Here is a 26,456-nt window from a genome sequence, read left to right as displayed (position 1 = left end):
ACTTTTCAATTAGCACTATCATTAACTGGAATTTTCAATTTGTCCAATATTTCCAGCAGCCTTGGCTGCACTTTGTCTTCACTGCTTAATTTGAAAATGTTATCTGCTTACATGCTAAACCAAAATGGTGGACATGGTAAATATTACCATGTTAGCATACTGACATTAGCATTAGCTCAATGCTGAGCCTGTTACAGCCCCACAAAGCTACTAGCATGGCTGAAGACTCTATTATTGTTTTTTGATGGTGTTTAATCATTTAATAAATTCATTTCAGCACTAGTTTCAGGTTCACAAACTGATTATATACCTTCTGTCACTAAATTGACTCCATCGTCCTGAAGGCTTCAACGTACCAGATGTATATGAGATTTTACATCCTATCTACATGTAGTTACATAGGTGGAAGTAATTTTAGCCCATAAAATACATCAGTATCAGATATTTGTGTTTGAGTTTGGGCAGGTTCATATTCCTACTGCATGGAGATCTCATGTGATCCCATCCATCCATAGAGGTATTTCTATTTGACATGGCCAAAGGAAGGAAAAGCTGGCTGTAGCAGCTAAAATGAAAAGAAATCCACCATGCAAGTAGTCTGACGAAGATAATAGCAATGGTCCAGTTTGTGGTGTAAGACCAGGCTTACATGCACATAGTGACTATTTAGTACATAGTGTGGATGGAAGAGAGGTGTTATTCAATGAAGATGTCTTCAGTGGGACAGGAGTAGCCAATATGTTCTTTGTAATACTGCTGGAAAGCCCTCCTGTGAGACATGAGAGAAGAGAATACAGAGGATAATGATTTAGGAAAGCATGTGACCAAAAAAAACTAAATTTGTAAGTATTTTCATAAAAAGACAACACTTTGGTCAAGAGGATGATTCACTACTGCTCAGACTGACTGAGTTAGTAGTAAATATCCATAGTTCTCAGTGGATGAAATTAATCGTATTATTTTTGGCTACTGATCCTAACCTTTCCTCTAACACCACCTACAGGTCAACGTTCCTCATAAGTAAAAGATATCAAATCTAATGGACAGATTACTATGACACATGGGAGAGTCATAGAGCACATTAATGCTTTCCAGAAAATGAACCCCTTTCCAGTTCCAGATGCTCCATGAACTATCTTTTAGTGCTACTCTCAGGACAAAATGTTAACTTTGTTCACACTATCAAAAACTAATGGCTAGGTTCCAATGAAATGTTGTAGATAACCATTCAGTGTCCATAGAGAAAGTATGCTAATGTTTGAGATCAACTGGTCATCAGGCCATCAGACACTGTGCTCTGTCCATCTTGTGTGGTGTAATGAAATTTGCATCCAGTAGGGGACACTAGTGGGGCATATTTATATATTGTTCACTTTTAAGGGTACCTATTTCTGCCAATTGTTCCTAATGTTTCTCATTTTTTTTTAAATGTATTTCAAGTTAATAAATTGTGATGGTTCTCTGTTGGTATCTAGCCATGCAGATAGTTTTGATTTAGTTGTCTAGATTTTGAGATATCTGTTGTTTTTAGCTTCCATCTCAATAATGTGAAAGCGGTTGGAAGCAGCAACATCTTTTCCCATTACTCTGAGAAAAACCACCTGACCTCACTGTGAGCAGTTTTCAGTGGAATTGCTTTCTAATGAAGAAAATGGTCCCTATGAAACCTGTGCATGACTAGACATGTTTTTGTGTAATTTAAGAGATCTCACCCATTAATTAGCTGTCATGCAGCATTACTTGTGAAATTAACCGAAGAGCTGTATGCAGATGAGTACCATTATGTTGAAATGGTTTCAAGTTTTGGTAACACTTAATTTAGTATGCTTAATAATTTAGACCTTTCCAAAGGACAGATATGTAATTCCGTGCTAATTATGGGGAATGCAGTGTAAGCATACAGTGTAATTGAAAATAGAGAGAATTTTTCTATAATTAATGAATATATAGTTAATATTTAAATTGCTTTTCTTGCAAAGGAAATCATTTCCCCCCATAGTTAGTCCAAATCACAAAGTTATTTCCAGGAAAAGTCCTGAGAAATTATTAGGAAATTACACACCTGCAAATGAAGTGTTACCAAATATTTCAGCAATGTAGGCAACTAGACTTAATGGAATAGAGTAGAATATGTCTTACCCTACAGACTCAGCCAGAGGATGTAATGTTGTTTCTGCCACCATCACGTGACAGGCAAAGCGCTGTTGGTCAGGATGTTTGGTGATGAAACCAAAATACCTGTAGTGCGATAATCAGCATTACACAGGGAACTCACAGTGTAGTTTTTGAACAATTACAGTGTGAATGAAATCACACAGTCACATCTAAGCTTTACATCATGATGATCAAAATAGGCCACTAAACAGATTGTGTGAAAAGGTACAGTTTCATACATTTTCTCATACACGTGTGGGAAATTCGTTAGGCTCTTAAGTAGTTGAACTCACTTGCTGTATTTTGGGTGGCAGCCACAGAATGAGATGTTCTTCAGCTGGAAGAAATGGAAACACTGGTCTCCCTAAGAGAGAGAGAGAGAGAGAGAGAGAGAGAGAGAGAGAAAATGTAAGACATTACATTCATAGTGTGTCTAGTTGTGTGTGAGGCAGCTAATCCTGAAACAATCCTGGCATACATTTCCACATTGGCAGACCAGTTAAAACCACCCTCACGTTTTTTGGTGTAGCTTGTAGTTCCTGCTGTATGCCACTGTAGGGCGCTGTACAGCTGGCTACATGGAAGTCACGTGTTGTCAGCACCATGTTTACCAGTTGCTGGATTTTTGTCAGTCTTATTTTGAAAGGTGTGGCACTGAAAGAAGAAGGTCAGATGGAGAGAAGGGGTGTGTGTAGATATAATCCTGCACGTACCCTGTTAGCAAAGTGACATTGGTCCTGGACACTGATCTTCACGCCCCTCACACTGACCTCCAGCACACAGGCTGAGGGAGGCTGCCCTGCTAACCGCCGGTTACACGCTACCTGTAAAAACATAAGTAAACGAGTTAAATGATTAGTCAGTCAATCAATGAACAGCAGCATCACAATCATCTTTATCTTAAAGTCCAACTAAAATCATATTTAATCATCCTTCTTTGCAGTCAGAAATAATGTAAATACGTTGTTTTTAAAAAAATGTATTAGTAATAGTTATGCATTTTTAAAAGTGAAGAAAGAATGTGTTTGGGAAATATCAGAAATGCTCCCTTTTTTGTCAAAAAGAAGGGCAAGTAGGTGTCTGTGTTTGATTGACAGCAGCTGGCAGACTAGCATGGTATTGAAGAGTACAGGTATGGTATGTACAGGTATGTTTAAATGCTGTTTAATGTGCTGCAGCTGTAATTAATAAGCTAACTAGCCTGCTAACTGACATTAGGCGTGCACTTTTCACTGGTGAATGTTTGCTTGGTGGCTCATTCAACAAGCAGAGATGCAGTACGAGACATGTGTTCATGTTTGTAAGTTAGATAAGAAGCAGCAGGAAAACTAACGTGGGATTGTTGTTCTTGTTGTTCTCTGTGGTGGTTTCCAAACTAAGCCTGAAGCTAAAGTAGGTAGCTCAGTGCTGTAATGTTCTTAATAAGGATTTGGACCCCGCTGAAGGATTTAGGCAAAAAGTTCAGCTCTCCACTTATATAACACACTGTGTATGAGTCTCTTAAAAGGTCAGTCCAACCAAATCACACATTGTTTTGGTTTTATTTTGTCTCCCCACGTCAATGATATGGAGCTGAATGGAATTCCACCAAGAAGAATTACATTTGCTCAACAGGTCTTTCCTTCCATTCATTTCATCCTTTCACTGTGACCAGTTTCCACTATTTCTCTCCTCTGAGGCATATTCCTAACAAAAAGACCATGCCCAATCAAATCAAAATATCTACATGGTTAGATACCACCGCTGACACTTCATCACTCATTCAGCATAAAATAAAGAATTTTAAAATTATTTTATTTGCTTTTAAAGCCTTGAATGGCCTTGCCCCACCTTACTTCTCTCTGCACTGCTGCACCCCTACACTCCTAGCCAATCTCTCAGGTCAGCTAACCAGCTGCTCCCGACAGTGCCTAAAGCTAGGCTTAAGCTCAGAGGGGATCGAGCGTTTGCCGTTGCAGCTCCAAAACTTTGGAATGGATTGCCGCTTCACATTAGACAGGCCTCCTCTCTGTCTCATTTTAAAACTGTTCTTAAAACCCACCTATTGTCTTTGGCTTTTGACATCATGTAGGGTGTTGATTTTATGATTTTACTGTATGTGTATTCATGCATATTTCTATCTTGTGCGGGCAGTGCATTTTTTAAATTTTATTTTATTGATTTTATCTTTCTTTGTGTTATCTATTTATTGTGTTTTATCTTGTTGTGCAGCACTTTGGAAAACCTTGTTTTTGTTAAAATCATGCTATATAAATAAAGTGGATTGGATTGGATTACCTTAATTTTAAAGCAATAAAAAAATATTATTGCCCCCCCCCCTACACAGATGTAGTGAAACTAAACCAAACTTCTTTCTGGGGGGGTTGGGTCCCATTGCCCTAGTAGTCCAGCCTACTAATAAAATAAACAGGAAGGGTGATGTTTAAAGGTACAATATGTAAGATGTATGTAAGAAGCCAGCGTACAGTGGCTTTATCAATGCTTGATTTTTGAGTGTATGAAAACACTGTCTTCTACTGCTAGACATTAAGTTGATGATACCACAGAGACAGAATCAAACAGTAAATGTGCACTAAAACCAAAACAATAAGCTAAAAGAGGCTAAATATGCTCTAAAGATGGAGAGTTGGGTGACAATTCTCTGTGGTTTTGTCACTTTTTGGTGCTTTAAGTTGTAAAGGTATTGTAAATAAATTACTTACTAATATTTTAATGTTAAACCAGGACAGGCTGTAATTATAGCAAGCCTACTTTGCTACTGGCTATTAGCTTTTATTTGGTTGTTATGCTGTGATGAACAGTAGCTGGAGGTTGTTGTTTATTCATAAATCACTCATAATCAGCTTTCATGGTGTTTTACTGTACCATGTCTGTTGTTGCTTACCTTCTGCATCGCAGCACACAGCACATCATTGCCTTTGTGGATGGGGACCTGAACTGAACCCAGGAATCGCACCATGAACTGATCTATGCAGCCATCTCTCTTAACTGGAGAACAAAGAAACATCGGAAATGATCACATGCTGTTATAGATGATATTCACTTAATATACTCTAATTCTTTGTGTTTACCTTTGTTATTATCTTTGTCCAACCTGACAGCATAGAAGGCAGGAAAGATGCCGGTGGATCCGGTCCTCATGTTGTAACCCTGACACCAGAGGTCCTCAGACTGGTTCAGAATTAGCAGGGGGTCATCATTCTCTAAGAACAGCTCATCAGCATGACGGGGAACAAACCTTAAAAGAGACATAAAAGTGTAACTCTAATGTTCAGTCTAGTGTGTTCATTCCCACATTTCAACAATTAGTTTGTGTATGTTAATATGTGTTAACCTGTAAACAGCTCTGTGACTCTGCTGTCTTTCCACACCATCCAAAACACAGGAGAACACACCAAATGAGCCAGCACCTGAATCATAAAGATCAATATTATACGTAAAGTAACAGCTTTCAGATCTTTCTTATCTCTGTCCTTTAATAAGAAACTACAGAATCAAGTTTCTAAAGCTTGGGAACAAAGTGCATTACTGACTAACAACTGACAAAAATACATCATTATTATCATTATTTAGCAAATGTGATTAATGCAGAACACCAAAGTAACAACTAACAGGAAAAAATGGTCGTAAATTTTACTGGGATTTTCTAATTTTGCTCCAAACAAAAACATGTGTGAGTGAACCCTTAAGTGCCTTGAGATTCAGTTTAACTAATGGACACCAGACGGTGGCTCCAAAAGCATCACTGGCACTAGAGACCTATTCAAGTCACTGGGGTGTGGTTATCACAGGAGCTCCCACCTGGGCCTCTTCCTCTTTAGGTTCTCTGGCTTTAGTAACTAACCAAGATAACTTGCAGCTAGCAGTAAACCCAAGCTTAAAAATGTTGAGTCATAGCAGTCTACAGAATCCCATCGCTCCAACAAAGAGACCATATATCCTTCTAGCTTAAATGAAGACAAAGATGGTTGAACCTGCTATTAAACCATATGATATGAGCACAGGGGTTTGTGACTTGTCTTTCAAAATATTTGATATCCAAACAATTTTTTACCTCCACCACAACCTCAAAAATGTAGCATTGTGACTGCATTAAGAGACATTATTTATTTTAATTCAAACATAATATTTGAACAATTAACTTACCAGTGGCGCTGTAGTGGCTGCTATTGTTGGCAAACAGGTTAAGAAACTTCCTGGTTCTGGGAGCGCTGGCTCTTCCACCGTTAGACTCCTCTTCCTCGGAAGTCGTGGTTGACGTTACCTTGGACGGCTTGAAGACCCTCGTAACCACTTCCCTCCTCCTCTTCACCTCGTCCTCCCTTCTCCGCTTCACATCCTCCTCCCTCTGCCTCTTCTTCTCCTCCTCCTCCTTTCTTCGTTTTTCTTCCTCTTTCCTCCTGTCTTGGAGCAGGAAGCACAGAAAAGGGTAGACTGTTAACAGCAAGAAACTAAGGCTAGTGAGAAAAAGCAGGGTGGATTTGAATTGTGTTTCAATGAATCTACTCTTCTGAGGCCATACCTGCACTCTCATTTAGTAAAGATGTGAGGCTTAGTATTGGGCCCTCTACTCTTTTTATGCTACAACTTAATTGCATGATACAGAGGCATGATATGCTTGCTATGCAGATGACACTCAGCTCTATGTACAAATCACAAACCCTTCACTTAAATATCTCCAAGCCCGGTCCCCAAATTATTTTTCTTTCTTCAAATGTGAGGTACTTACTTAGGATCAGGATGAAGGATTAGTCACAGTATCTCTCTCAATTGTTTCCTTATATAGTAAGAGTCTTGCAATTTGTAGCTGAGGTCCAACTTGAATAAGGCAAATGTGATGCATGCCAGCTCACAAACCTCAGCAGGGGGGCTGTGATGCTGCTCAACCGGCCACTTTAGAGGCCCCTTACTCTGAAAACACAACAACAACCCTCTCCATCCTGGCAAAATATGTTAATAGGCTGTTTAAGAGACAGAACCCCTGCAAAGCAGCCATACCAGACTCCATCTCTCCATCCACCCTAAAGCATTTTGCTGACCAGCTGTCTCTGGTGTTCACATACATCTTGGCATACTGTATATGCCAGTCTCTTCAAATCCTCCACCATCATCCCCATCCCTAAAACAACAAGGACCACAGGACTTAAAGACTAAGGACCTGTCACCCTGACCTCAGTGGTCATGAAGTCCTTTGAGCACCTTGTGCTTTACCATCTCAAATCCATCACAGGCCCACTCCTGGACCCTTTGTAGTTCACCTTTACAGGTCTGTACACAACACAGTCAATGTGGCCTTTCACTACATCCTCCAGCACCTGGACTCTTCAGAAACCTATGCCAGGACTCTTTTTCTGGACTTCAGCTTTGCATTCTACACAATCATCCTGGTTCTCCTGCAGGATCAGAATGCACTTGACTCCACCTGCAGGTGGATCATAGACTTCCTTTCTGACAGGAGTCATCATGTGAAACTGGGGACGCATCAGCATCACTGACCATCAGCACCAATTCCCCACAAGGCTGCGTCCTTTCTCCACTTCTCCCTGTACACCAACAGTTGCACCTCCAGGCATCAGTCCGGCATGGTTCTGCTGCTGGCGGAGGACTCCACCCTCATTGTGCTCATCTCTGGTGGGAATGAGACTCCCCACAGGTGAGAGACTGACCATTTGGTGTCTTGGTGCAGACAAAATTTGGAACTCGACTCTCTAAAGACAGTGGAGATGGTAGATTTTAGAAGGAGTGCAGCCCAACCCACCCCCAATCACTCCCCAATGTGACTCCCCAATTTACACTGTGGAGTCCTTCTGCTTCCTGGGCACCATCATCAGCCAGGACCTCAATTGGAAGTTGAATATCAGCACCCTCGCCAAGAGGGCTCAGCAGAGGATGTATTTCATGTGGCAGCTGAAGAAGTTCAACCTGCCAAAGCAATGATGGTGCACTTCTTCACAGCCATCAGAGTCCATTCTCACCTCTTCCATCACCATCTGGTACACTGTCGGCAGCTGCCAAGGACAAGGGCAGACTGCAGTGTATCATCCGCTGTGCTGAGACGGTTATTGCCTGCAACCAGGCCATTGCTTTCGCTGCAGCCGGCCTCATCAACAAGGTGTTGGACCTCCAATGACACGGATCTATCTGACCCATTGACATTACATGTTATATTAATGTGAAATCTCATAATCTTATCATAATCATCTAAGGATGAATAACTTGCATTATTATGATGTTGATGATGACGATGTTGATGATGATGATGATGATGATTATTTTTATTATTAATTGCACACTGCATATACTGTTGACTATGAACATTTACAACAATCCTGGTCAATATTTTTGTATATTTAATTGTTTCTCTTCAGTTTAAAATGTAAACCTGTAGCATGTCTTCTTACTTACTTACTTAATTTGTATATATATATATATATACATATATGTATATAAAAATTAAATTATATTGTATTTATTTTCTTTCTTTTGATATTATTTACGATGACTTAATTTGGTGTATATTTTGACTGTTATGCACCACAAAACCGTGGCAAATTCAATATATGTGCAAACCTACTTGGTAATAAACCTGATTCTGATTGTGATGCTGGGCAGAATTTTACCCCGCTCACAGAAAGGGCTGAAGATTATCTTTTCTTGGTCACTTGGCCTGTCAGTGGACACTTGGATCCAGAGCAGGCTATTGCAGCAACTATTGGGAAGCCATTAAATCCATGGACATTCAGGGACATTAGAGGAAGAATCCACTGATTTTAGTGTCCCCTTGACCTTACCTATAGCTCCATCCCTTGGTGGTAAATCAGATGTCTCATAAACTAGAGAGATAACCATGAAGTTTGGCAAATGGTCTGCATTTTCTTTTCATTTGCTGAGAATATTCATGATTCCAAAGGGATAACCTCTTTCATTTAATGAACTCAGTCTATGAACTTCCCACAGACGCCCACGCGGGGACAGGCTAAAAATCCTCCTTTTAGACTTTCAGCCACTGTTGTACCAACTCATGATACTGCTTTGTGACAAAAATGTGCCCTGCAACGAAATGACTCTTTCTCATTACCTTGCTTCCTTGTTTCCTCTCTTCTCTTCCTTTCCTCCTCATACTCTGGGTCTTCCTCCTCATTGGCTGACTGATAGACCGTCTCTGCATCGCTGTCATCATTGTGCTCGTTGTAACTGTGAAAGCAGTCCTTGAGGCTGACCAGCTCCAATTGAGCGTGTTCATCGACCACCAGAGTGTATTTAACAGAGTCATAACTTAACCCTGCTGAAGTTTCGCTCTTTGGTACAGTCCGAGCAGCTGCAGGATCTCCCTGAGTGACAGAGTTGGCACTATCCACCTCAGTGTTATTGTCACATTTTCCTCCCCCTGGGTGAACCTCTGACTTGGTATAGTCCACCTTTGATTTTTCATTACCTTCATGGCAGTGGGTTGGACCATTCTGGACATTCGCGCAAGGAGTTGGAGTTCCCTCCCCCTCTTCTTCACTGATGATAGGGTTGGTTGGGTGGGACAGGGAAGGATTCAGGGGCCCTGGTGGGGGGCCCTCTGTGTCTGAGCTGAGGGACATTCTGTTTGACCCCCCCTCGCTGCTGGACCGGGAAAGGGCAGGAGGATTTTCCTGGGTCCTGTCATGGTTTTGGCCTAGGAACACAAAATACAGACAGTTGGTACGCAGGGTTTGTTACTTGTTAAATATCTGAACAGACTTAATCAGATTAAAGAAAATGGGAATTAAGACATTTGGTAGCAAAAATAGAGGATTATATATTTTGAAGTAAGAGCAAAGTAGTGATTTTACCAGGCAGAGAGCACAATACTTTCCAGTTTGTTTATTTTTAACTTTTTTACAACAATGTGGAAACTGATGTTTTGACCTCTGCCAAGCAATTTGTTTGTGTGTATATGAGCATCAGATATATAAAGCTGCAAATTGAAAATATCAAATGACGATATGTTATATGACAGGGGCCATTCATAGGGAATTCAAGCTCATTTGGAAGCTGGGAACCTTCAGTGTGTACAGCACATAGATATGAGTTTCTTTAACACAAAGTAAAGTTACAAATCAAAGTTCTAAAAAAAGAAGGGGTAAATCATGCACAGATATGGGTTCAAAATAAAAGTTATTTGTATTGACATAATAATGTAAAACTATGCCTTAAAGGTCAGGTAGAGCTACAGTATTAAGTGTTTTGCTCAAAGACACTTCAGCAGAAAAGATGCTTTAATTGAAGGACAGTCTCTGTGCAGTACACCACCCTGTGCTCTGAAGGGGGGGGGGGGTTACCTTGGTCTTGGGTCTTGTCCTGGGTTCTTGTCGCTACAGGCGTGCGTGGGACGACCATGGCTGTCAGATAAACTTCCTGGGTAGAAAGCGCGTTGTTCAGCTTGACTTTCCCTGCTTTGTTATCAACTTTAGTACCTACTTTTCCTTTCCCATCAGCCCCCCTGCTTTTCAGTCCATTTACTTCTCTTGGCCTCTGATGTCCGGGCCTCTCTTTCTCCTTCGCCTTGGACTCCTCACACAGTCTTCCTCCTCTTCTTTCTTCCTTCCCTGCTGTCACTCCATCCTTCCCTCTGATATCCCCCAGGGTCTTCTCTCTCATTGCTGTTGCTCCTCTGCCTCCACCTCTTCCTCTTCCTCCTCCTGCTCCTGCTCCTCTCCGTTGACTCCTTGGTGAGCTGAAGGACTGTGTGTGCGTGACACCTGACAGCTGTCTTTCCCGTGGACGAGCGCGTGTGTCTGCAGTGGTGGCAGCAGCTTGAGTGTTGGCTCTGCTGTTGGCTGCATTGGTTGTTGGTGGTTTGGGGGCCGGGCGGCGGGTGCCCTGCCGGACTTTGTCCTCTGCTTTTGGTTTAACATCCTGTGGTGCTAGATCCCCTTAACACACACGCACGCACACACACACACACACACACACACACACACACACACACACACACACACACACACACACACACACACACACACACACACACACACACACACACACAAACAAACAAACAAACAATCAGATTAAGTATTAGGCAACCAGATGTAGACAGAGGGATTATTAAAGTAGCCTGTTGTAAGCAGTTTATCCTGTACAGAACCTGAGTTACGCCAACAGGAAAAATCCACACGTTTTCACTTGTTGTCATTCTTGTATTATGATTTCCCACATTTCTTTAGTCCTCACATGCACATAACTGTAGTGGCTTAAATTGTCCATATTTATTGATGTTACTGTGTAGATAAAGATGGAGGTTTAAAGGGCCACTACAGTGATATATACATACAGCCAGCATGTCCATGTGGCCCCACATGGGTTAAATGTGGGCTACATGGGTACTGAGTGGGAATGGGCTTGAACTGGGCAAATTTTGTGGGTCCCACATGATTTCAGTAACATGGACCCCACATGTGAAGCCCATGTGGGCTGACTGTATGAGCCCCAAAAGGGATGTAAGTGGGCTAAGCGGGCATGGACATACACAGTGCAAATTGTATGGGCCCCATCATGTTTCAGACACATGTGAAGCCCATGTGAGCTGGCTAAATGGGTCCCATTTAAGGTTCATTCTGATCCCACTTACACCTCATATGGACAAACATTTGGGCCTACAAGGGTCTTGTGTAACTCATCCAGTTGTGCCCCACCTGAAACCCAGTCAGAACCCACTTGAAGCCCATATGGGCAAACACAGGTGGGGGCACCATAGAAACCCTTATGGGGCCCACATGGACATGCTGGCTGGGAAGGTGGTAGACTCATAATAGATTCCTTAAATAAAGCTAAATCATAATCAAAGCGGTATAGGATTAAATATTCTAACTTTGTGTCCCTAGCATGGCTCAAGCCAGATCCTATTTCCCATAATGCAACTTTATATTTTATCGTTACAGGCACAATTCTTTGCAAGTCGGTATTCCTGACTTTCCATCTCAATGCATTGCAGTGCATCTGCTCAGGAAAAAATGGACACAGCAAACTGATATTTGTGTGGCAACTCTCTGAATTAGTCTACTCCTAGTGGAGTAGACACTATCCTACTCCTCCTATCGCTAATCTGAAGGTCCTCAGTAGATGCTTGTGAAGTTCAGAGACTTGCCATACAATTATCAGTTTGCTGTGGGTGTTCAGGTTATCCAGAGCAGATGCAGCTGAATGGAAATGGCAACTACACAAACATTACATAAATAAAAAATGTATGAAAAGATCGTTCTGCTTTCGCACTGTGTGGGCAGGTGTGTTTCTGTCTGTGAACCCGGGCTAGATGGATCTTGCCTGAGTTTCCGACTTGGAATTCCAACTTGAATGACCATTTCATTGCACTTTTTCCCTGTCGGAGGTCAATTTATTCTGAGTAAAACAAATTGCAGCATAAGCCATCCATCTCTGGTAAATGTCTGTTCCTTGAGTATTAGATACGTTTATTCTACCTGCGTTTTATCCAGACCTATTTAATGCCCATACCTGTAATGTGTGGGGAGGAAGAGCGGGAGTCTTTCCAGCTGTCCTTCTTGCCTAAAGAGTTGTTGTTGATGGAGTCCTAGTAAGAGTCAATGAAACAGAGCAAAAACCAACACATGATTTAACTGGGTTATCACACACTCACTCTCACACACACACACACACACACACACACACACACACACACACACACACACACACACACACACACACACACACACACACACACACACACACACACACACACACACACACACAAGAGGTCTGGTGCACAGTTTAGCCTGAGGTACAGTTAAACTATAAAATCTTGCCTTACTAAAGAAAGTGATACGTGATACATGGAGGGCTGCTTTCATCGATTCTCATCCAAACCACATTTTCTCTGATCCTGCAGGGTCACTGAGGTTCCAGCAGATTACTTAAAAGACTCTTCTATGGAAGCAAATTATGACCATAAATATTTTAATCTTATAAACAACTGAATACCTGATATCATTTTTTTTTTATTTTTTTTTTTTAATTAATCACCACTGAAATTGAAATGGCAATACCAAATTACAGGTGCCCAGTATTCAAATAGATATGCAAACTGCTCAAAGTCAATTAGCTCAATTTAGAGGTAAGAATTCCAAGTAACAAAGACATGATGTGAGGCTTCTCCCTGTGACCTTGTTAAATGAAACGGGCTATGGATTGAATTCAATACTAGCCCTCATCATGATGAGCGTTGTTTTTAATATGGGAAAGAAACAACAATGACTTATCTTAACATGTATTACACGTTACACATGTCAAGTTTCAATCAACTATAGGGTCTCTGGATATGATCAACCATTTGAGAAGCCCTAAATATACACTAGTGCACTTGACAATTGTTTTGTAAAGGACAGATATCAGTGTAAATGAAGGTTACTGTTGCACATCCTCACAAGAAACAGATTAAAACAATCCCAGTTTTGTTTCTCTGGTATGGCTCAAGCTCCAAAAACACGGCATCCTACATTTCCCATAATGCAAACACCAAGACACCTTATTTGTATGCCGCATACCTGATTGATAAACTGATTCTGATTCTGATGCATACTGAGAAATCTACTAATATGCTAATCATACATCTATAGAAATTATTATTATTGAGTTTAGTAAACTCTCAGCGGTACATTATTTTACCTCATGATTTAATTATATATTAGTAAATGATGAGATGAACTGATTCCACTATATCCCACTTTGGTGTTCTACAGTGCACTTTACATGCTTTTGCAGTTAAATGACAAACATACTCAGTTTATTAAATGTAACAATTGAAATTTCTCTTATAAGTCTTTAAATTTGGAATAAATAACCATTAACTATAAATTACACACCAGTAACATAAAATAATAAAACATGTATCCCCTTTAAAATGACTATAATAATCTGCATCACTGATTAACTGTTTCATCTATTAATCCACTATGGTTTATGTTCTGCTTCTGTGTCATTTATTTACTACATTTGTCTCTAATTTTATTATATATTCAAGTTCTATATCCAATGTGGATCAATATATGGTTATTGGGTTGCTGTTACTAAATATAGTGAAGTACAGAATAACAAATATCCTGAATCTCTCCCTCTGATGACGTCATTGTCAGGAAAAGGAAGGAGTATCAACCAGGAAGTGCGTGACAGTACAGCCTCAACGTCATGGGAACCACGCAGAGCGCTGACTCACTTGCTGACATCCCATCATACATCTGCTCTCCCTGCTGCACACCCGATTCTGTTACTATGGTTACTCTGAGAGAAAGAGAGAAAGAAAATAGGAGAGAGAGACCGTGTGTGTGAGTGTGAGAGAGAGAGACAGGGAGAAAGGGAGTGTCGGAGTATCTCTGTATGAAGCTCATCTTTCTCTGATGATATCTTTACTTTCCTTCATGTCTGACATTTACAGACAGAATGTGAAGACAGAAAAATGATGCAGCCAGTTTAAGGGGAAAAAATTGGCCTTTTGGCTAATTTACATAATACATTTCCAAACCTTTTCTGGCTCATAAACACATCCCAAAATTCTCGTGACATCAGTAGACAGAGCTATTAGGTTATCTTGGTAATTTGAGAAGGACACACACTGCGTTACCACCTCGGTAAAACATTTAGTTTTAGATTTAGTGTTGTTGTTGTATTGGATTACACTGTGCTATGTCCTTTTATGTACATTATATGGCTGGACAAAAAAAAAGCGGAACACCTCTAAATATAGTCCAGTCTTCCAAATCTCCTTCTTAATAAATTCTGTGCCATAAAAAAGAACACTTTCACACTAAATCATCCAGAGGTTATTTAGACAAAGGATACTTTTGAGTATTGACTCTCTAAAGTCTCTGCTGGTAATCCCACAACGGCCACAGGGATCTATGAGGTCACCTCTCCCAGCCAAAATATAGTCTGACACATAACAACCCAGCAATGTTTAATTTTTGCACTTTATACATACATGTTAAATCATAATTCTCCTCTTCAAAGCACAGACTGCCACTCCTGACTAGACCTTAAACAGAAGGTTATATAACTCCACCCTTCAGGCCTGTGACTGCAAAATTTCCTTCCAAATAACTGCATGCAGAACAAAGAAAGAACTGATGTAAGTTTCAATATGGACTTCTCACCCTTGTAATGTATATGGAATGTGTTTGACAGATTGTTGTGTATTTGTATAATACTAGATTCCTGTGTTTAGTCCTATATTTAGTAAGATGAAGAAAATGCCAGATTTTGGATGAATTATTGATGTTAGTCAATTATTGGTTTGACGTGTGATATTTTCTTTTCAATATTTCCTTTGTATGAGAAAAAAATCATCCACCATTAAACTGTTCATCCATTCAGTCCACCCCTGACTGCAATAACAAATTGTTGCAACAGCTTTCCTAGATCCTGTGTTTAAGCGTGCACCACATCAGATGTTCTATGTTCTATGATCCAATGCCTTAAATAATATAGCTTTAATATAAACATACTTAGGGATTCAACAAACACCCTGTAGATCTGTGGCAGATAACATAGAGCTCATATGAATTGTAAAAGTCATTGGTTGTCTTAGAAGAAAACTGACAAGAGACCTATGTTGTCATTTAGGGAATGACAACTTGTTCTCTGCAGATTTAAGAGAAGATTTGATTCAAAGAGGCACGAAACCATCATTCAATTAACACGACGTATCAGAAAAGGTCAAATGGGAAACAGGCTGAGTTGTCACTTCCTCTCTGCCTCACTGTGGAGTCTGAGCTGCAGCTTATAACCAGCACACGGTCCCAGCTGTCACCCTGCAGGACACTCAGGTCATCTGTCTGGTAGCTTTGTTGCTCTTTTTCCCTGCGCACAGGTTTTACAAGTCAGCTTCAACACACTGTAATTTATCTACAAAAAACAAATCTTGAACTGTAAGTTCTCAGTAAGCACAGCCAGGCCTGGAAGGATAGTAAGTGAACACAGTAAAAAACCTGTTTATATTGATTACATTTCACAGGACGCTTTACCGCAATGCAAAGTTTATTCGCTACAAAAAGATCACAAACTCTGGCTACTGCATTTGGAGGGATGGAACACATACAAAAGAGAAAGAAGAAAAAAAGCTTGGTTTGATAAAGACGTGAAAAATGGATTCAAATATAAGCAGTTCTATAAAGGCATAAGGCTTTAAATGCAGTGCACTGACTAGCATTAGACAGGGCTGTCCACATACTTTTGATCATGTAGTGCACAAATGCAGCTGTGAATGTGTTGACCTTTGTCCCACAGTGGAGGATATGAGCTGTAATGCTGTAGATGGTTGATCTGTGCTTCTGCAGTGATTGGAGTTATCACTTCATGCTTTGGCACTAGAAGGAATCATCACGTCAGGCAAGCGAAGGAGCCACTGGATTTAACTGAGCTGAGACAGAGAGAGATGATAACGAGACATGATAAGAAGCTCTTAAAAGGATGAGAGATTGGAGAGAGTGAGTGGAGTGTAGAGAACGTGGAGGAAGAGAGAGACACACATACACTGAATGAGAGGAAGAGGAAGCAGTGTATAGAGGTTTTCATGGGTTTGGAATAACACAACCTCTGAATAGTGAATGTAATATACATTTTTAAATGTCTAATTTGGTACTTGCCGTGATGCTCCATGCCTTGATGTAATGATCTAAAGTTATGAGCTGCTCAGCTGGCCCCTTGATTGAAAAAAAGAACGAATTTAGTATCACTTCTTTAGAAAAAAGAGAGCTTGTGATGTCGCTCTAACCTGCTTTTAGCTATTTTTGTGGGAGCAGTTGCACCACACAGCAGTTTTTGATGACATCAAGCTATTGCTCTTTTTGTGTTTGACTGCAGAAGGAGAGAAAAGAAGAGGAGAGGGGAGGACTGGACTCGTTTTAAAGACATTCTTAAATTAAGTATAAAGAATTTATATATTTGTTTGCTGTCATGAGACTTGGCTTAATAGTATCAGTGTGTGAAGAGGTAAATTGGGTGATTGTGGTAGCAAATGGATGGTTGCAGGGAGTCAAAGAGCCAAATCCAAGGCTAATGACAATATTAAATCACCTCTGGGTGGAGGGCCGGGTATTCTTGTGATCCTTGAATAATTCAGTATAGCAGTTACTCCCAACCAGGGCTACTTGTGCAGTGGTCAGGCGGCACGTACAGAGATTGTGGAGAGGATTTGATGAAGTAGAAATAATGATTTGATTTAAAGGTAAATCCACATATTGACTTAACTGTAACACCACATGTTGGAACTTAGGGTGTGTAAAATACAGTTTGCTAATATTAATAGATGAATAGTTCAAATAGGTAGCTCTAATTGTAATGGATAAATAGCAAAAATGCTAAACGTAATGACTATTTGGTAAGGGCTAAACAGTTGAAAAAGTTAGCTAAAAGTAACGAAAAATTCAAATTAGTTAGCTCAAAGTAATGGATAAACAGTTGAAATAGTTAGCTAAAGGTAACAAATAGTTCAAATTAGTTAGCTAAAGGTAACAAATAGTTCAAATTAGTTAGCTAAAAGTAACAAATAGTTCAAATTAGTTAGCTCAAAGTAATGGATAAGGTGTTGAAATAGTTAGCTAACAGTAACGAATAAATAGATGAAATAGTTAGCTAAAGGTAACAAATAGTTCAAATTAGTTAGCTAAAAATAACGAATAAACAGTTGAAATAGTTAGCTAAAAGTAACAAATAAACAGTTGAAATAGTTAGCTAAAGGTAACAAATAGTTCAAATTAGTTAAGCTAAAAGTAATGAATAAACAGTTGAAATAGTTAGCTAAAGGTAACAAATAGTTCAAATTAGTTAGCTAAAAGTAACAAATAGTTCAAATTAGTTATCTCAAAGTAATGGATAAGCTGTTGAAATAGTTAGCTAAAAGTAACGAATAAATAGTTGAAATAGTTAGCTAAAGGTAACAAATAGTTCAAATTAGTTAGCTAAAAGTAACGAATAAACAGTTGAAATAGTTAGCTAAAGGTAACAAATAGTTCAAATTAGTTAGCTCAAAGTAATGGATAAACAGTTGAAATAGTTAGCTAAAAGTAACGAATAAATAGTTGAAATAGTTAGCTAAAGGTAACAAATAGTTCAAATTAGTTAAGCTAAAAGTAACGAATAAACAGTTGAAATAGTTAGCTAAAGGTAACAAATAGTTCAAATTAGTTAGCTAAAAGTAACAAATAGTTCAAATTAGTTAGCTCAAATTAATGGATAAGCTGTTGAAATAGTTAGCTAAAAGTAACGAATAAACAGTTGAAATAGTTAGCTAAAGGTAACAAATAGTTCAAATTAGTTAGCTAAAAGTAATGGAAAAACAGGTGAAATAGTTAGCTAAAAGTAATAGATAAACAGTTGAAATTGTTTAGCTAAACATGATGTATAGGCTAAATGGTTGAAATAGTTATCTAATAGTAATGTATTTAAACAGTTGAAACATTCCTGCCACTCTACATGGTATTAACCTAACCAAGCTAATCATTATATCATCAGTAGCTGCAGTTCAAATAAACACATTTGGAACATTGGAACAACTCTGTCAGTGACAGAGTGCTTAAATTAATCTCTTAATTGACTGCATGGCTGTGTGTGTGTGTGTGTGTGTGTGTGTGTGTGTGTGTGTGTGTGTGTGTGTGTGTGTGTGTGTGTGTGTGTGTGTGTGTGTGTGTGTGTGTGTGTGTGTGTACCACTGCAGTATAGTGTACACTGCAGCTCACAGGTCTAACTGCTGCCACCGTTTCCCTAAAACAAATTGGGGATCCCCAGTGGATTAAGAGGTTGGTGACAAATCCATCTGCTCAGGAACAGGTTTAAGTCATTTCCTGGCAAATAGAAATCTGTCATCAACCCTGTCCAGACACCTGACCCCTCCAATTCAAAGTGAACTTAAAATGACTTTCGGACAGACATAACAGATCAATGTAGCTGCCTGTAATGCTGAATCTTGCTCTCTTAACTGCAGTAAACAGTGTGGAGGCAGCCTGTCCCCAAGAGGCTGCAGAGTGCTGCTTTATTTATTATTAAATTACTTTTTTCAAAGTGGTTCCCTTCCTGGGCCTTTAGTCGTGCACCCTCTCAGCTGTTGAACCCCCCCCCCTTAAACTCACCACATGCGCTCAAAGCTCCATGCCCACCAGAGGGATGAGAGAAACATATCAAAAAGCATCCCACCACACTGTACATGGAATGAATTGTTTTTCACCACGTCCATGTTCACTCAGTTTTTTGTCTACAGGAGTTTTCCACTGCAGAGAAATGTCAATGCAACGCAGCCATGTGAATGCACCATTGCTCAAATGAGTCTGCACTTACAGCTGCGTTACCACCTAGAGGTAAGACAACTGTGATGAGACTAAAACGAGGTGGATCGTGTGTTCTAGCTCGCTCAGGTTTCAAGCATGTGTAAGGTAATTTTCATAATTTACTGAAATAAAAGGAGACTAATGAATGCCTGCAAGGTAGTTAACAATCTGGAACATTTCTGAATGCTTTGGAAATGTGAAGATTTACATGATTTATGAGGCACCAGCTTTGAAAAACAAGATTTTCCCATTTAGGCTTTCCAGTACAAATAATACAGAGCTCATCTATAAAAAAAAAGTACTTGTATAAAATGCATTATTGGTGCGTTGTTAAATATTGTTTTAAGATCATTTATTTTTCCTGCTAGTAATTAGCAATTAATTGCAACTTGCATGACTACACCAGTTGTTCCAAATATGGGTGTTGTGATCACTCTGGGGGTCCCAAGATTAATCTGAGCAGTTGCAGGATAATTAAGAAAATAAGAAAATAAACATGATCAACCACAGGAAGTTGGACATTTCTGTATGTTATTGTGGAACAGTGCCATTCCTGATCATCAGACTGTATTGATTTTTCTTTATTATTCAGTCTAACATCAAGTTAGTGTTGGCTGGTGGTTGTTTGCATGGGGTCACATTGCCAAAACCAATCAGCAGCGATCGACATATTGGTTCCGCCAACATAATTTAACAGTAACAGTTGCTCGGAGCAGTTAACTTTAATTTAATAACAGTGTTTCTGTAAGACAACAACAACCTGCATGACTGCATCCGTCTTATTCCAGCCAACAATTCTCCTTTTCCTACAAGGGAAACCTGTCAATGAGCACAACACCAGACCTATTAAATCACTGAGAAAAATCTGAGATGTGGACAGCGATTCAGGGGACTGGAACCAGATCTTAAAATTTCCCTCTTGAAGCTTCTAAAAACAAGGGAACATCAGCTGTTTGAACTGCTCATAACTCTCTCCTATTAGACACACAGTAGATTACTCTAGAATGAGCAGTAAATGCAGACACTCATGAATCATTATTATTTTGTGTAATCACTGACAGATATAGTGCTGCACGACTGTAATTTTCACACCTACAAAAATATAGCATGGATGCCATTTCAGTTAGAACAATAGACACGTGACCTGTGACAACTTTAATGATCACAAACCAAAAATACTACAATACTATAATGAAAGTTTTTGGCATGGAGTAGTTGAGTAAGACACAAGTCTTAATCTGATTTGATGACCAAATGATCACTGCAACGTGTAGTATTAAACACTAATAATTAATAATAACTAATAACTGCCTGTTCATTGGATTTGTATCTTAGAACACTGGAACAACACAAACAGCAGCACTCAGAAACAGCTTGGTGTTCCTGCACTGACACGCCTGCTAATTTTAGAACTTACAATTAGCTGATTAATTCGCAGCCAAGAGTCAATATCTGCTCACACACACACACACACACACACACACACACACACACACACACACACACACACACACACACACACACACATGTTTACGCAGGGTTTACAGTCATTCATGTTAAGTGGAAGTGAGTGTGATCGGTCTAATCCAGGTCCTGCGGTGAGTCCAGCTGGCGAGCAGGACAGGTTGGTGAGGACGCAGCTCACAGCAGCTGATCACATGATGATGATGATCACCATACAGGTTCCAATAATATTTTGTGTGACTGATGTGGACAGTAGACTACTACACTGGCTGTCTGTGGCCTGAAGCGCTTCTTTTGGTTTCACAACTAAACATGAATATGTTTGATCAATAGTAATTACATGTAGAATGTGGTAACTCTGCTAACAGTCTTCTTTACCCTGACCGGTTTAACATTATATATGATACACTGAGCACCTATGTAGTCTAATCCAATCCGAGAGAACACCCATAAAATGATTAATAATAATAATTCTATTTTAATGAAGCTTTTTCATTTTAATTTTTTGTTGGCATTGTCAGAAAGGTGATCGTTATACTATATGTTTATTAATGAGGCTATAGTGTGTAGTGGTGGTGTACTGGAGTGCAGTACATTTAAACTTAGCTTGTTAACTTTTTTAGGAAAGACTACATCAATATATTAATGTTAATATCAAATATTGAAGAAAATGGCTTTAAATTCATTACACACTAGCCTATGTGTCCTAACCAATAAGATTCAGATTCAGACTGAGGACAGGACAATATTTCATTAGAGGCTGAACCAGGGGGTAGAACATTTGCTGCTCAGTGGGAATTCTATTGTTCAAGATGCACTAACACTATCTTCTCCTTATCCTTACTACAGTCTGCATTACTGCTGAAGTACCTACAGTATATAAACATTTATCCTGCATTGTTCCCCTCTGCTGGAATCATTTCTGGCAGTTATGTCTCTAAAAATGTGTCACAAAAAGTTGTAGAAGTCATCAGTATTAGTACTATACACACATCTGAAGTAATTCCTACTATATCACAGATGGAATTCAGCCCTAGGTATGCAAAACCAATATAAGTCAAGCCATTCATTCACACCTATAGTGACAAATCCTTTGAAGCAGCAATGTGCGGTGATGAATCCATACAGGCGCTATGTATGTGCCTTTAATCCACTGAGATCAGTGCTCAGTTCTTTACAGCGCTGCTATAGAGTCAGCAGGCATTCTCAGCATGAAGCCTGAAGAGAGATGAAACTAAAGTCACCTCCTATATCAGCACATCACCGTCATATTCCATGTCAGGATACAGTGGATCATTAACTGTTTAATGATCCTTAGTGATAAAACCAAAGGGAGATATTCAGATAATAGCTTTACAGCTGAACTACTCGAGTTCTCTCCAAAAAGAATATATATATTTCACATCTGGACTTTGATTTTCACATGATTTAGCTGATTTCATCACCACTGAAAATGGTGCACATTAAAATGATCATGTTCCTTTCATCATATTTGTTTCCCTTAAAAGACTGTACATGTGAGTGTGTTTGCTCATTGGTCACATATCAGCAAAAAGAATAGCAGCAAAATCATCTCTGTCACTAGAGTCAACAATTTAGCATGTTAGCACATGACACATGGAGCCTGATCGCTCAGAAATACGTGACAGGGGCACGACTTCTTAATACTGAATTTCGTGATGGGGACACGTAATGTGTCAAATTTACGTGTCCCCATCATGGAAACAATAACAATGTAAAATCAATGGGAATCCTTTCGTGGTGGACACACGGATTCCCCGGTTCAACAACGTCACGTAGTGGGTGGTAATAATACTGTTTTCTAATCTATAAATCTTTTATTTAATCGTCATTTAACTGAATTTATTATAGTGCATTAAAAACAATTTTTTTTTTGTTGTCTAAAAAACAGGTTGTGTATGAAATAACTGTCATTTTGGTGTAATGAGGTAGTTATTATATTATATATATATTTATTACCGCTGGACTTTACCTTTACGTTATTAAAAAGGGAAATACTGTCCTCTTTTAGTATTTTACCACATGAATAATAATATAATCAATATTTTTATAGGCTGTTATTAGAATGAACCGGGGAATCCGTGTGTCCATGTTTCCGTGATGGGGACACGTAAATTTGACACATTGCGTGTCCCCACCACGGAATTCAGTGTTAACAGGGGTCGTGCCCCTGTCACGTATTTCTGTGAGATCAGGTTGGACACGTGACCAGAGGTGATCAACAGTATGGCATACAGTTTACACCAAAAGTTTATAGGTTAGACAGTTACAAATTCAAAAAATATAGATAGATAGATCGATTATAATTCTGCTTTTTATGTCCATTGACAAACACCATTTTCCACAGACCCAAAACCTTTCTGATTAAACATTACCATCTTGTGATATAACAATTGTTAGAAAGCTAAAAAGGCAAAAAGATGACATTAAAAGCTGAAGAAACTTCATGGGAGCTGTAGTTCTTTGTGAGCTAACAAATGAATGGTTGCTTAACTTAAACCAGGTTCAATCCAACATCTTCAAGTTAGTAGCAAGTTCTGCAGTGAGATAGTCATTTATGTTAAAATAGAGATAGTAAACTCCCAGAACTCATTTCACTTTTTAAGACAAAACAATGGGAAAAAACCCTCAGTTAAAGAAAACCCTCAAGCTAGTGGAACAGTAGCCCAGACGTGGCATCACAACTTGGCTTGTTATAGCCTTAAGATAAAATTGTTAGTGAGCTAAAGCCTGTTTATTAATAAATGGCTGCAGACTTGTGTGTTTGAAATCAGTCTCAAATCACCAAGAATAAGCAACAACAAAAAGCTAACATAATGTTAGCTGACTAATTTCGTTTTGCAGCGAAATGTGTTAGCTAGCTGGCTAGCTAGCTTAGCTAACAACCTGTGTCAAGTCAAACGTCAATCTTCTAACAAATCCACGTCAGTTGTCATTAAAGCTTATCAAGGCTTGAAGCTGCAACAAGCTCTAGCTAGTCATAGTGGTGAGGGACAACAGGTTTTCCTGAAAAATATTTTAAGTTGATTAAAATTTTGAGAAATTGAGTAGGAATATATTAGGTATAATTTGCCATTAAATCTCTCATTCAGCATTTCTTTCATCTGGGTGTCAGAAAAATGAAGTGTGTTTAACAAATGTGCCAAATAGCTTTTCCTTCTTGTTCCAGTTTCACTTTGACTCTCAACAGCCAGTTTGCATTGGATTAGATTCCTGGTTGGCAAAATATCTGCATTCGAAAGGCTCAACGCTAACAAATGATTATACAAGAAACAATGAAATTGTTTCATTGATCCCAATGAAACTTTTTTCATTGGGATCTTCAGTATTTGGATCAAGCAGCTTGTGAAAAATAAGCTGTAAAAGTCTACACCTGTTATTTCAGTGTGTCATATGAAAGGTGCCTGCCGTTCACCTCGTTTTCAGGTTTTTAATTCAGGTTGTGACCGTTAATTAAGCTGCCACTAAAAACTGTAGCGTTTCTGCTTTCTCAGCCAACAAAAAGTGATTAGCCTACAGTTTTTTTTTTTTTTTTTTACTACTCCAGGTTCTTGCAAAAATGATTTAAACTGACGCTTGAATGATTTGGATGCTGACGCTGAGGGGAGACCCAGGTTAGGCTGAAATGACTCTGCTCTGATCTGAACTGACACAGTAAACAGGATGCAGCTCATTTAAAGGGATACAGCAGGATACTACTACTGCTGCTACTGCTGCTACTGCTGGCTCCCTCCAGAGAGCATTCATTACTGAACACTGCCAACGGAGCCAAGGCTAGCTGTTTCTCTATCGCCTTGCATTTTCTAGACTTGTTTTTTATGGAATTATTAATCTTTTGACTTGGCATGGTTCCCTCCCCTTTTCTGTGCTCTTATTAGAATATGCTGCTAATCCATCTTATGCATAAATGTATGTATTTCATGAGCCTGGAGGATTTTGTGTTAACAGCACAATCAGGGTCAACACCATCAAGCCAGTGCGTTCCGTCAAAGTGTCCTTGAGCAAGACTCCGAAGCCCTAGCTTCTCACCTACAGTGTGTCTGATGGAAAAAACAACACAAGCCAGCCGCATGATATAGAATTATTAATAATGATTTTCTAAATATAGGAATCTGGCAAGAATATCAGCACCCATACAGCAAACAGGAATTTATTCATCGAAGCACTGTAACATATTGTATAGCGACAGATGAACCATTTTCAGAGCTGACCAACTGCCAGCACACACACACACACACATGCACGCACATGCACACACACACACACATCTATTGGCATACACAAACACAAATACACAGCTATCCAATGCTGTCTCATTCTGAAGACAGGATCCTCCCAGCACACACACACACACACACACACACACACACACACACACACACACACAGTAACCCATTTATTCAGCTTGATCCCACTGCTGCCTCATGCTAAACACAGGATCCACCCATACACACACACACACACACACACACACACACACACACTCTACTGTAACCCATTTCCACAGCTCATGTTAAAAACAGCAGACCCTCCCAGTCTGCCTACCTGGGTGCCGGCTTGTGGCCGCTGTGGGAACAGAGCCAGGGTGGTTGGTCTCTTTGGTCGATATTTCTCCATGACAGCACAGGTTGATTCCCCTCTGACAGGCGACAGCTTCCTCCCTCCCTCCTCCTCTTCCTCCTCCTCTTCCTCCTCTTCTTCTTCTCCTTTATTAAGCCGGTGTAGGCGCTCCTCTGCTTGGACAAGGCCTCCCCCACCCTCCTCTACCTCCCTCTCTTCCCCTTCTTCCTCCTCGGTCTCCTCAGCATCGATCAGCTCCAAGCTTGGACTCTGGACACACCCCTTCCACTCCCTCCCTGCTTGATCATTGGCTGGCCATAGTGTCACATCATCATCATCACCATCATCTTCCTGGCAGGAGCAGAGCAGAGCAGAGGGAAGAGGAGAGGCAGAGCGACAGAGGGAGAGGTGGGTGGGTGGTGTTGACGAGAGATGGGTGAACGAGGATTGACAGAGAGAAGAAGGCACAGGGAAGAGAGAGAGAGAGAAAGATGCAGAGAGCGAGAGAGAGAGAGAGAGAGAGAGAGTGGGGGGAGGAGAGGAAATCAGGGCCCACCAATCAGAGCGAGGCATGACATCAGCTTCTCTGCCTGTGGCGTATTCTGTGAGTAAGGCTAATAAACACTGCCAGTGAGCCTGTGTTGTCTGTCTGCCTGTGTGTGTGTGTGTGTGTGTGTGTGTGCATATGTGTGTGAGTGTGTTTGTGTCCCAAATAAGATTATACAGTAACAGTGATCCCATGGAGAGACAAAGGCTACATACCAGTCTGTAAACTGGGCAAACAGACCAGACATATAGCCTTTTATCCAGCAACACAGTCATTTAGCCAAGCAGCATAAAACAAACAAGTCAGTCAGTCAGTCAGTAAGTCATTAAAACAGTCAATTTTTCATCCAGTGATCCAACAGTCCAGTAAGTAATGTTGTGAGCCAATAAACCAGTCAGCAAACTAGTCATTTAGCC

The 26,456-nt window shown here is 39.8% G+C and overlaps 1 protein-coding gene across 1 annotated transcript; it reads right to left on the bottom strand.

Moving 5' to 3' along the window:
- Window positions 1–625: 625 nt before the first annotated feature.
- Window positions 626–25,550, bottom strand: LOC133981894 (C-Jun-amino-terminal kinase-interacting protein 1-like). Its single transcript, XM_062420760.1, has 12 exons — window positions 25,479–25,550; window positions 12,634–12,709; window positions 10,464–11,057; window positions 9,233–9,817; window positions 6,301–6,558; window positions 5,489–5,564; window positions 5,226–5,392; window positions 5,039–5,142; window positions 2,868–2,978; window positions 2,448–2,518; window positions 2,140–2,238; window positions 626–769 (listed from the first exon to the last, which is right to left on the bottom strand). Exons 1-12 carry the CDS (start codon window positions 25,548–25,550, stop codon window positions 697–699), a joined length of 2,286 nt encoding a protein of 761 aa, XP_062276744.1. The 3' UTR covers window positions 626–696.
- Window positions 25,551–26,456: the final 906 nt, after the last annotated feature.

This window comes from Scomber scombrus, chromosome 6 (genome assembly GCF_963691925.1).
Source record: "Scomber scombrus chromosome 6, fScoSco1.1, whole genome shotgun sequence".
Lineage (NCBI taxonomy): Eukaryota > Metazoa > Chordata > Actinopteri > Scombriformes > Scombridae > Scomber > Scomber scombrus.
This window is presented reverse-complemented; position numbering and strand designations above follow the sequence as displayed.

Excerpts from the sequence above, each read along its gene's own strand:
- LOC133981894 (XM_062420760.1), bottom strand. The coding sequence starts at position 25,550 with ATGGAGAAATATCGACCAAAGAGACCAACCACCCTGGCTCTGTTCCCA. Across the intron at positions 6,559-9,232 it reads AGAGGAAACAAGGAAGCAAG|ACAGGAGGAAAGAGGAAGAA; the intron begins GTAATGAGAAAG and ends TCCTGCTCCAAG. Across the intron at positions 2,239-2,447 it reads TGCCACCCAAAATACAGCAA|GTATTTTGGTTTCATCACCA; the intron begins GTGAGTTCAACT and ends ATCGCACTACAG.